Below are 12,109 nucleotides of genomic sequence, written 5' to 3'. Positions count from 1 at the left end.
CTATGTGAAGAGGGATCATGCTCAGTTGCTTTGTGGGGATGGTTCATGTGCAGTCCGGTCAGCACTAGAAGCTGAGAGAGGCTTGAGCATGCTCAGTGAGGGTAGAATCTTTAGAGATTTTAGCTGGTCAAAGTCTACTCAGCACATGCCTATAACTTGATCAGATTTGGACATACAGTATGTTTATGGGGATGGCAAAAGACATATCCCTGACACAAAGACCACCTCCGTTGCCAAATTTTGAGTCCCTGCTCCAAAGCGTGAGAGAGAACTAGAGTTGTTAAAAAAATTGCTGGAAGTTTTTTAATATGGGATGAGCAGCCCATTGGGATAAGCAATATGGGATAAGCAACTCAATGCGCAGCAGCAGTCAAAAAAGCGAACAGAATGTTAGGAATCATCAAGAAAGGAATAGATAATAAGACAGAAAATATCATATTGCCGCCATCTTGAATACTGCGTGCAGATGTGGTCGCCCCATCTCAAAAAAGATATATTGGAATTGGAAAAGGTTCAGAAAAAGGGAACAAAAATGATTAGGGGTATAGAACGGCTTCCTTATGAGGAGAGATTAATAAGCCTGGGACTTTTCAGCTTGGAAAAGAGGCGACTGGGGGGGATATGATAGAGGTCTATAAAATCATGAGTGGTATAGAGAGAGTAAATAAGGAAGTGTTATTTACTCCTCCTCATAATACAAGAACAAGGGGCCACCAAATGAAATTAATAGATAGCAGGTTTAAAACAAACACAAGAAAGTATTTTTTCACGCAACGCACTGTCAACCTCTGGAACTCCTTGCCAGAGGGTGTTGTGAAGGCCAATACTATAACGGGGTTCGAAAGGGAGCTAGATAGATACATGGAAGATAGGTCCATCAATGGCTATTAGCCAAGATGGGCAGGAATGGTGTCCTTAGCCTCTGTTTGCAGAAGCTGGGATTGGGTGACAGGGCATGGATCACTTGATGATAACTTGTCTGTTCATTCCCTTTGGGACACCTGCTATTGGCCACTGTCAGAGGACAGGATACTGGGCTTAATGGATGTTTGGTCTGACCCAGTATGGCCATTCTTATGTTCTCATTTCCCCTCTAGCCTCTCTCTTACAGATGGCTGAAGTATTTTGGAAGAAATTCAGCCTAAGATAGACACCCAGAATGTAAAATTCATTCCAAACTATTTGGGGAAGGTTATAAGCAACTGAAAACAGGGTCTTTTAATTGGAAGCATCAGGCAACAAAGATAATAGGTGTCTATGATGGTCTATACTATTATGTTCACCACTTTTACAAGACTATGATAAATTTTGCACAAAGTATGCCTTGTGAGGTATCATTTGAAATGTCATAATCTGCTGAACATTATTGTCCTGGTAAGATATGTGTATCAACATTGTATGTGAAGTTATAAGATTCTACTATGTATTATTGCTGTAACATGCTCCAAGTTTAAGAAAACCAGGCCCAAATCAGTTTCTCAGAAGCAAAGGACAGACCAACACCCAAACCAGGAGTTAAAAGTCTATTGAATGTGTAAGCAGCCATTCTCCAGCAACTGTAAGGTGTAAACAAGAAATTTGCATTTAATCACAATGGGCTGTGTATCACCATGACTCAGCAAGGATGTTTATAGCACAAAAAACTGAATTATAAAAAGGGAAGGAAAATGCCTGACTTCACTCCTCCTCCAATCTCTCTGCTCATGACATCAGTGAATACCTGAAGGAGACTGAACTAAGGGGAGGGGCCCCAGGCTGGAAGGAGATCTAGCCTGTGAAATTTACTGCAACATATGGTGAGGAAAACCTTCATTTTGAATTTTGTTCATTTGTTATATTAGCTATTAGTTTGCATTTTACTCTTTTGTAACCAATCCGGGTTCTTATGCATCATTATTTGTAATCACTGAAAATCTCTCTTTTGTAGTTAATACTCTTATCTTATTGTTTTATCTTAACCTGTGTGTTAGGTTAAAGTGTGTGGGGAAACTCCATTTGGGATAACAGGGCTGTGCATTATCATTTTCCTTTGATGAAATGATGGACTTTCTATGAGCTTGTACTGTTCAGAAGGATATTGAGCAGTTCAAGTCGCAAATTTCTGGAAGACAAGGCTAGGACTAGGAATTTGTGGGGGTGTACCTGTATGTAATTCAGGAGTGACTGGTCAGAGCACTCATGTATTTAGTTGGGAGTGAATTTGTATGCTGAAGTCTACATGAACAGGTCAGGAGTGGATGTTCTGAGAGCAAAGCAGTGTAAAAGGCACCGCAGGCTAAAGAGTTAAGGAGACACCACCTTTAAACAGTTCAGATTGTACCCTGGAGAATGCCACAATGTCACTATCAGTCTCACCTATCATAAAAACTGAAAAATCTTAAACTTACCCGAGAAAATTCCAGCCACCTATACTGAAAACGTCGGCTGAGGTTAAATATTCTTGAATAAACCATCCTCCATACCAGATAGTTGGCAATAGTCCTGTTAAATCAGACATACGTATTTATCAAACATTTAATTCCCTGTGATGTACAACAAAGCACATGTGGAATCAATATTTGAATGGCTTTCTGAAAGAGCAGTTTGAACTGAATGAGAGAAATTTCACCTTTAAAATTAATGATGAGCTGTGACCAAATTGATAAAATCCTATTACACAGAAGAAATTGCATGAAAACTGCCATTTACTGCCTGATTTCATGATAGGAACCATCTTCTGGAGAATGCTTATAACACATTAGTAACCTGATGTATACAGTTCATAGTTGTACTCTTTTACAATGCAATTTTCATTTAGGTACTCTTTACACAAATCATAAGTGCTGTGCAGTGACAGTAATTACTTTACTGCTCTGTACAGAAACTACATGGTATCTCATAATTTTTGACTTGTAAATCAAAGTGCAGGTTCTCTCTCTTTACTAGTAAGACCTACAAATAATGATCATGAAACTAAAATAATGGATAATTAGCTACCATATATAGTCATTACATGGTATTAACTAGGGTAACCAAACGTCCTGATATTAGGGGCTTTGTCTTATATAGGAAACTATGCTGCACCCCCCCCAACCCCAACCCCTCACCCCCGGAAAAAAAAGTGTCCTAATTTTTCACATTTGCTGTCTGGTCACCCTTGTATTAGCACCTTTCATCTGAAAATATCAATGTGCTTTACAAGCATTTCTTCATTAGCACACTGAGAATTACTGTAGGCAAATATTAATATCCCCACTTGCATATGGATAAACTGAAACACAGAGAGGTTAAGCTCCCAGATACTAGAGGGACTGAAAAATAGATAGGAGCAAGTTGTCCAATCCTCCCAGGAGACCCAACTCCTGTTCCCCTCCTCTAAACATTAAACAACACACTCTCAAGTCCACTGTGTGTGGTTACTGTGATAGGGGTAACTGGAACCTTCTGTATGAGACATATGTGCACTGTAAAACACAAGGTGAGGAATTTAGATTTCACCTTCTCAAAAATACTAAAGTATTCTACAGTAATGGCCTAAACACTCTGGTACAGTCATACACAAGTGTGAATCATAGTAACTCTCTTATTCACTAAAGATTTTGCCCCTGATCACATACACTTGGAGTGTATTTAGCAAACATCATGATTAAGAAAAGGGGGACAGGATAATTTGGGAAGCATTTATGACTGAAGATAAAGTAACGAGCTCTATTATATGATCAGACAGATTGCACCACTTCTATATTGAAAACTGAAGGAGGTAGGTTGGAATAAGGAAAACTCTAAAGGTTCCCTTGTGAATATTTCCCCATAGCATCCTATGAGGCATAGGAAAGATTTGCCTTCCTGGGGCAAGGGCTGTGGAGCCCACCTCAAACCTGGTGTTTCCCAGGAGACCTGAGAGAGGCCAAAGCCGTCCACAAGGAATCCCTTTACCTCAGCACTGACACTGGATGCCCTGTAGCCATGAGGTTCCCCAACAGTGGCTATCCTCACATACAAGCTTCCTCTTCCAGGAAAGATCCATATGGTCAGAGCAGGGATAATAAGAACCTGCCCTGACTTCACTCTCAGCCTGACCACTGCTTTCTCCCAAGCTTCCCCTTTTCCCATCTTCTCTCACTGTGGAAAGACCTTCAAGGGCCTGAAGGGAGAGGGACAGTGCCATGGCAACATCCAAGTCTCCTGCCACATGGGGGGGGGGGTTTGATATCCCATGCATGGTGATAACCCTTCACTAGGATCTAGGTGGCAATCATCTGTCCTCCTGTATGTAAATATCCATGTAATCATATAACATATTGTGTCTGTTGGATGTTTTTTCAGTGATTAGAAATATACATGTCTAATATATAGTGTTATCAAGAAGATTAGCTTGCATGAGCTCAGGTTACAAGACTTGGAAGAATTCTTTTTGTCGTGATTCAATTAATTGAATCAGAGACATTAAAAATACACTCCAGGATCAATAATGATACCAGAAAGTAGCAGGTGTTTCCCAAAAAATGTTTGGTCAATGTGGGGTTTCCTTAAGCAGTGACAAACTGAAGTATGCTGTAAGTGCCTACTCAGTAAAATTTCTGCCAGTGAGCTAATTTCCACAAGCCTCACATCTATCAGTTTCAAAACGCTTCAGCGGGGCTGCGTCCATGCTCATGCAACAACTATTAAGGCCCTGTATCTTATTAGAATCTAGAAAAGTATTTACAGGATTCCTGTGGATTAAAATGATAAAAGGCTTAATTTTCATTGAAATTCTTATAAGGAGAAAACCCCATTTAGAAAGACCTCTACCATAAGGCAATTACTTTTTACAATTTAACACTTAAAAGCCACAGAAATTTAATTCTCCTTTGTGTGCAGTTCTTGCTCCACCTTGGGTGGTGTTTATCCCTGATTATGGGTTAGGAAATCTGTTCTGAGCTAAGAAAAAAAAAGGGTGGGGAATGTAATTAGTGATGGATGAACTTCATAAATGGGCCTGATCCAAAGCCCATTGATATCAATGGAAGTAGTTCCATTTATTTCAGTGGCTTTTTTATCAAGTCAGCAATATGGAGGTGGGACTCAGTTTAGATAAATACACAAAGATTATCCAAATCTTATTTGAAACTGGATCTGCAAAATTGGGCTGGACACCTTTCAAGAATGGGTTATTTGATGAGATCTCTGGTACTTCCTTTTTGAACTAGTATTTGAATCCCCTGCCACGCAAAAATATAAAGCAATTAAAAAGGTTTCATTTCAAACTCTGGATGAGGATTGGTTATTCTGTTTTCAAGAGCGTGGGAAAGAGCAGGGTTCATATTTTATCTGAACCTGTTTACCAATCCTTGGCTTCTATTCTTTGTTTCTTCGGCCAAGTACACAAAGTACAAAAAGAATAAAGATAGAAGGGGCTAATTTCACCACTTTGGTTTAAAACAATAGTACTTTTCACTCATGTGTTGCCATTCGCCTAAGGCTCTCAGAATGCTTTACAAATTATTTAATCTGCACAATGCCAGTGTGAAGGAGGCAACTGTTATGCCAAGTTTAACAATGGTGAAACTGAGGCACAGAAAATGTGAGCTATTTGCCCTGCTTCCCATACTGAGACGTAGTGCTGGAATTGAACACACAAGTCCCAGACCGAAGTTCTGTGTAACTAAAGTCCTTGTTATTATAACCCTTGGGAAGATTACATTTTGCCCTATTTTGACTGCCAAATGATTGCTACAGATGGAAAGTTTAGGATGATTATTTCTTAACAAAGTGGTCTGTTAGTTTGTGGTATAGTCTCCCAAAGGAAGTGGTAGAAACCTTGTTTCTTGGGACATTTAGAACTAGACCAAGCGTTTGTGATAACACTGTAAGGAACAATAATGCCTTGGCAGTGAATAAAGGTGATGACCTACATAAAATGCTAGAATTTTGTGACATCATGCTAGCATTTCTATCAATATTTATTGGTAGACAGATTTAATTTAAGATATAATTTTAGATTTAATATGAGCGCAACAAATATATCCACGTTTTCCAACTAATGGACTTCCTTGAGAGGCATAAGCTGTGCATGCATTTTTGCATTCCTAATTGAATTGTGGAACCAAATTCTGAGCACTCCTAAACCTCTCTCTACCATCCTCCAGCAGGGGCATATCCACAACTAATTTTGCAGGAGCATCCTGAAGTTCAAAGAGAATACTAGTCTTCAAGTTTTCTAAAAGTTTATTCAATTATATTCTATGGAGAAGTGAGTGTTAGTTATTTGTCTTTTGCCAGACCAGTAGGACAAGCAACAGGAAAGTAGTTCTTCAGTTTGAGTTCTGTTAGGGTTATAATCATTGTTACTGTAACAGTTACAAAGATTTGTATTTGGGATACAAATCCTTTTATTGCTCTCAGGTTATACATGGGACTGTTCTTCTCTCAATGTACACAAATTCTCCTTAACAAAAGTGAAACGGGCCTTGAGAAAAGAACAGATTCCTTATATAACAGATGTAAGTTAATATCTAAGATTCCTAGGACATATCATACAATATCTTGATTAAATTCGCTGGAGTTACTGTGAATTGATTAGAGCTGCGTGAATAATGGCCTGTGAAAAACTCATGCAGTGAATTAGCTCCTATTCTGGTTTGTGTGTTGTCTCCAATCAGTCTGCAATTTTAATGAATTTGTTCACTATTCAAAAGGGTCCAGTGAATGCTCTGAGGAAACAGTTTTCAATTGCTTACAAAAAATTCTCTGTGAATACTTCATTGAATAATCCATACCTGGGGTTCAATATTCAAATTGAGTGATTTGTCACTTAATTCACATGATATTGTTTCTGTTCTCAGAATGGATGACCTAACCTTTAAGCTGCTTCTTCCTCTATCTGAAACAAATTTCATTTACTTAGACTGTTTTCAGAGTAGCAGCTGTGTTAGTCTGTATTTGCAAAAAGAAAAGGAGTACTTGTGGCACCTTAGAGACTAACAAATTTATTTGAGCATAAGCTTTCATGAGCTACAGCTCACTTCATCGGATGCATTCAGTGGCATTCTGAATGCATTCCGAATGCATCTGATGAAGTGAGCTGTAGCTCACGAAAGCCTATGCTCAAATAAATTTGTTAGTCTCTAAGGTGCCACAAGTACTCCTTTTCTTTTTACTTAGACTGTATGACTCTTTGGAGCTGGGGCAGTCTTTTTTTTTTTTTTCTTTCTGTGTTTGTACATAACTTTCTACTATAGTCCTGGTCTATTACTGGGGTTCCTATGGCTACCACAATACTAATAAATAATAACAATTTTGTGCCTGAAAAGGGATGGAACTCAGTCCAAGTGAAAATCCTATTTAGATGCCATTGAAATATCCACAAATAATTTTTCTTGCTATTCACCTGGCTCCACTAATGATACTATAACTCCTGAAGTGATTCAGAAATTAATTTATGTTATAACCACTGAAATATGACTGGGACTTCAGAAGGAATCAAGGGGAATATATTAACACAGAAATATTAACACAGAAATATTTACTGTGACAATCTGAAATCAAGTCCATATTGTTTGCATTAATTTTGCTGTTTAAACTCCTTTCTGACATTCACATGCTATATAAAATATGATTACATTTATCCATCAAATTGATCCATTAAAATATAAAATAATATAAAATTAAATTGATCCATTAAATATAAAATTTAAGCATTTATCCTTGAACTTATTCACCATGTATAAGTAGGGGCATAGCGAGCAGATCGAGGGATGTGATCGTTCCCCTCTATTCGACACTGGTGAGGCCTCATCTGGAGTACTGTGTCCAGTTTTGGGCCCCACACTACAAGAAGGATGTGGATAAATTGGAGAGAGTCCAGCGAAGGGCAACAAAAATGATTAGGGGTCTAGAGCACATGACTTATGAAGAGAGGCTGAGGGAGCTGGGATTGTTTAGTCTGCAGAAGAGAAGAATGAGGGGGGATTTGATAGCTGCTTTCAACTACCTGAAAGGGGGTTCCAAAGAGGATGGCTCTAGACTGTTCTCAATGGTAGCAGATGACAGAACGAGGAGTAATGGTCTCAAGTTGCAATGGGGGAGGTTTAGATTGGATATTAGGAAAAACTTTTTCACTAAGAGGGTGGTGAAACACTGGAATGCGTTACCTAGGGAGGTGGTAGAATCTCCTTCCTTAGAGGTTTTTAAGGTCAGGCTTGACAAAGCCCTGGCTGGGATGATTTAACTGGGAATTGGTCCTGCTTCGAGCAGGGGGTTGGACTAGATGACCTTCTGGGGTCCCTTCCAACCCTGATATTCTATGATTCTATGATTCTATGATTTAGGCAGATATAAGGCTCTGTGTATTGCTCTACACTTATGGGAGTGGTGGGAGAGGAGAAGTAGTCTTTCCTGTTACTATTTTTTCCAAACTAGATAATAAAGTGACTTTCAGAGCCAATTGTGACATCCTAAAGAGTCCTCAAAAAGTTTTTTTGTTACTATGTAGTGAATCTTTGAATGGATTTTATGTATTAATGTATTTGTATCTTTGACAAACACATGAGTAACAATGGCCATATTAAAGTAACTGAATAAATTTATTTATGTTTAAGTTATCATGCTATAATTTACCATTTCTAACAATGTATGAATCGATTTTCTTAGGACTAGATGGCACAATATAGGCATAGCCTGTACTGAGGACTCTCATAAACTGCTGCCCTCCTTAAGGGATGAAGCTCAGTACATGGGGTGTGGGGAAATAGAGTCACGGCTTTGCCTACTCCCACACTTTCCGTTTTCTTTGGGTCACCATGTGCCCAAGGGCAATAGTTAGGGAGCAGTTCTTGCACTCCACTAAACACAGGGCCTGAACCTGTGCCCAGCTCATATGCCAGCCTCACAAGAGAGGGGAGGTTCTTTACTCCCTCCCCTCTGCTGTGCCCCTGCGTAAAGGCGAGGCAGCATCTAGCTCTTAATTAAGATGCAGGACGCAATCCTCCCAGCACCTTACAGGATGGGACACTGAAGTAAATAAAATGAGCCTCTTTGCTGTATAGCAATATACGACAAGACATACACATAAAAGGACCAATTCTCCTTTGCCTTGCTACATGTGTAGTTGGTGTAAAATGCTACCAAATAAGCATTTTATACTCATTTTGCAGGTATGAAACTGACTTTCCAAGGCACAGGGCAATGGAGAATCAGGGCCACACAATGTGTATTATTCAGTCATTTGAAGGAGAAGTTCTGTGGTCATGTCTGTTTGAATTGTTTAAAGTAGGTTATGATAGCTGATTGTTGGAGGTAGAACACACACTACTTTTTATTTTTAGTATTGCCTGATCTGCCTGATATTTTACAAGTATTCTGAATTTATGTAAAGATGTCGTTATTAAGAGAAGAAATACAGTGCAATAATATCAGAATAAAGTTTCTGCCTTGGTCTGGTATTTTTTAGTTCTTATATAGAGGACTTTAGTTTGACATGTTGTGACCAAGTAATATTATTGCATGGTTAGCAATAAACTGGTTTTGGAAAGACATTCAACCAAAAATAAAAAGATGGTAAGAGGCAATCATTACATTACCCAAGTAGCTCCACAGGGTAATTCATAAGCTGTTAGGTAGTTTCAGTAATAAAGGAGTATTGCAAAGTCAGACAATTTAAATATATACATTTTTCTCTATACTAAGGGACTGTTCTTCCATGCCTTGCATCCCTGAGCAAAGTGGGTGCAAAATGCTACCATTCTGATCTAGTAGCATTTTACACATCCATCTCACAGGGGTAAATGACTACACAAGATGCAAGGCCATGGAGAATCAAGCCTTAAACGTCTGTTAGAATGGTGAGCTGGATGCACCTGTAATTGCAAACCTTACTGCAGGATCTTTTTTGTTTCACTTTTTGTTATTTGAGTCAGAAATTGAATTAACACCTACAAGATTTGTATCCTTCAGCCTTTATTCAAGCAAAACCGAATGGGAGGTTTGCCTGAGTAAAGACTTGAGCCAAAAGAGTGCTGAGCATCTGAGATTCTCATTGAAATGCCCTGGATTTGGCCCACCCTTTTGAGTGTAGTTGAATGCATAGTATAATACAGCAGACAAAGGTATAACACAGTCCAATGGCTGGAAGTTAAAGCTAGACATAGACATATTCAGACTGGAAACAAAGTACACATTTTTAACAGTGAGGGTAATTAACCATTTGAACAATTTACCAAGAACTGTGGTAGAGTCTCTATCACTGGCATTTTTTAAATGCAAAATTGAGTGCTTTAAAAAAAAAGGGGGGGGGGAGGAAAAGGATACACTCCAGGAATTATTTTGGGGGAGGTTTATGGCCTGTGTTGTACAGGAGGTCAGACTAGATGATCATAATAGTCCCTTCTGGCCTTGGAATCTACAAAACATAATAATCATCCTTACTTTTTCCTTTCTTTTTCTAGTATCCTGAACAAATCTTTGAAGTACTGGGGTGCACGGACAATCACGTTTTCTGAAGGACCTATATCGTTAAGGTGAGGGTAGAGTTTAGTGTCAATCACCTTCTTGATGTATCCCAGCCAGTCAAACTGAAAGGACAAAGAAAAGCTCAGTTAATACAGTTGACAAACAGAGAAGATCAGACATAATTAATTGGCAGGGTTCAGTTTAATGACACGAAGGTTTTTGCTTATTTAAAAGTTAGAAAATATTTAATTTCACCATGACAAATAGTTTGGAACTTACAGATGCAGCTGTATTTAAAACAACAATTATACTAGAGAATACCTGTTTGTACTAATGTTCATTTAAAATGCTGTCCTTTGCACATTTGAAGCACGTTCAGTTGTAAATGGTTAGTTACATAGTCCAGACATTAGAGCAATTTTCCAGTTAACTTCCACCAACCTGAGGGATCATGGTGCTAAGTTCAGATAAGTTCATTTTATTGTACATAGTCTCACTGGTTCGATTCTCCTGTGGAATCATTATCTAGAGAATATAAATGAAAATAAATATATATTTAAACATCCTTCTCTTACTTTGTTAATACCCATCATATTGTTTGTGTGTCTAGCTGCAAAAAAAAAAAGTTCATAGCAACAAATTGCCTCCCGATCCTCAAAGGAAAGTTAGCTATCCTAAACCACAAAGCTAACTAATGTTATTTTAACTTATTACGCTTCAGTATGTTATCCAGTATTTTTTCTTTTCAAACTTTGGGCCAAATTTTGCTCCAATTACACCACATTATATTACTAGTCACTCCATTCACATTTTAGCAGCATAAGTGAGAGCCAGATTTAGTCCATTAATACTTCTTCACTCCGTCACCTGAACTAGAAGTCCATTCCACCTCCTCAAAAGCATCTGGTCAAAAAGAAATACTACAGAGAAAACTAGGCCCATTCATAAATTATGAGGATTATCCAGATTCCAAGGTTTCAGTTTGTCCATAATAAAAAAAATAGTCCAAGCACGAAGTTCAGATCCAGTTCAAAATGTCCTCAAAGTTCAAAGGTGTTAGGATTTCAGATGCTGGTTCCAGCCTAATTCTAAGGTAATTTCTATACAATCAACTCCATTTAAACTGAACAGGACACAGATGGCAAGACTCCAGATCAACCAAACTAATGGCAGTTTTCTGACCCAAATTCCCAAACCAAGTTTCTCTGGCTTTTGCTTAAGCCATACAGAAAATATGACTTCCCTCAGATATTTTAATTCCCGTCCCCCACTGCCCCTCACATATGTCATCTTTTTCTTCCCCCACTTCCACAGGCTCTACTCCTTGAAATCTTCCCACTTTTTCCCGCTTAAACTTCCATTTTTCTCCATGCCTACAGGTACCACTCCTCTCCCCTGGCCATCTGACAAATCTTTAAACTCATCCTTTATGCTCTTCTTTCTTTCCCCCACAAAATTCTCCTACTTGTGTGTAGTTCACAGTCACTCACACCTACCTGAAATCTTAGCTTTTCTCCTCCACACAAGTCCTGCTTCCAACATTCCCTCAAACTCTCTCTAAACACTCCATCTCCTTTCTAATCACAGGATCTGTTCTCGGAAATATTTTCCCTCCATTCTTGCTACTTCTCTCCCTGAACAAGTCCTCCCCAGGTAAGTTCACTTAAAATGAATATAGGGCACACAGTATATATATAAA

The 12,109-nt window shown here is 38.6% G+C and overlaps 1 protein-coding gene across 1 annotated transcript in view; it reads right to left on the bottom strand.

Moving 5' to 3' along the window:
- PHEX (phosphate regulating endopeptidase X-linked) overlaps nt 1-12,109 on the bottom strand; it is a 132,328-nt gene that overhangs the window by 73,621 nt on the left and 46,598 nt on the right. Inside the window, exons 8-10 of the mRNA XM_074946129.1 lie at nt 10,852-10,935; nt 10,387-10,532; nt 2,388-2,481 (exon numbers count right to left, since the gene is read on the bottom strand). Coding sequence (XP_074802230.1) covers nt 2,388-2,481; nt 10,387-10,532; nt 10,852-10,935 — 324 coding nt within the window. The remainder of the gene's footprint in view (nt 1-2,387; nt 2,482-10,386; nt 10,533-10,851; nt 10,936-12,109) is intronic.

Source organism: Natator depressus, chromosome 1 (assembly GCF_965152275.1).
Source record: "Natator depressus isolate rNatDep1 chromosome 1, rNatDep2.hap1, whole genome shotgun sequence".
NCBI lineage: Eukaryota > Metazoa > Chordata > Testudines > Cheloniidae > Natator > Natator depressus.
This window is presented reverse-complemented; position numbering and strand designations above follow the sequence as displayed.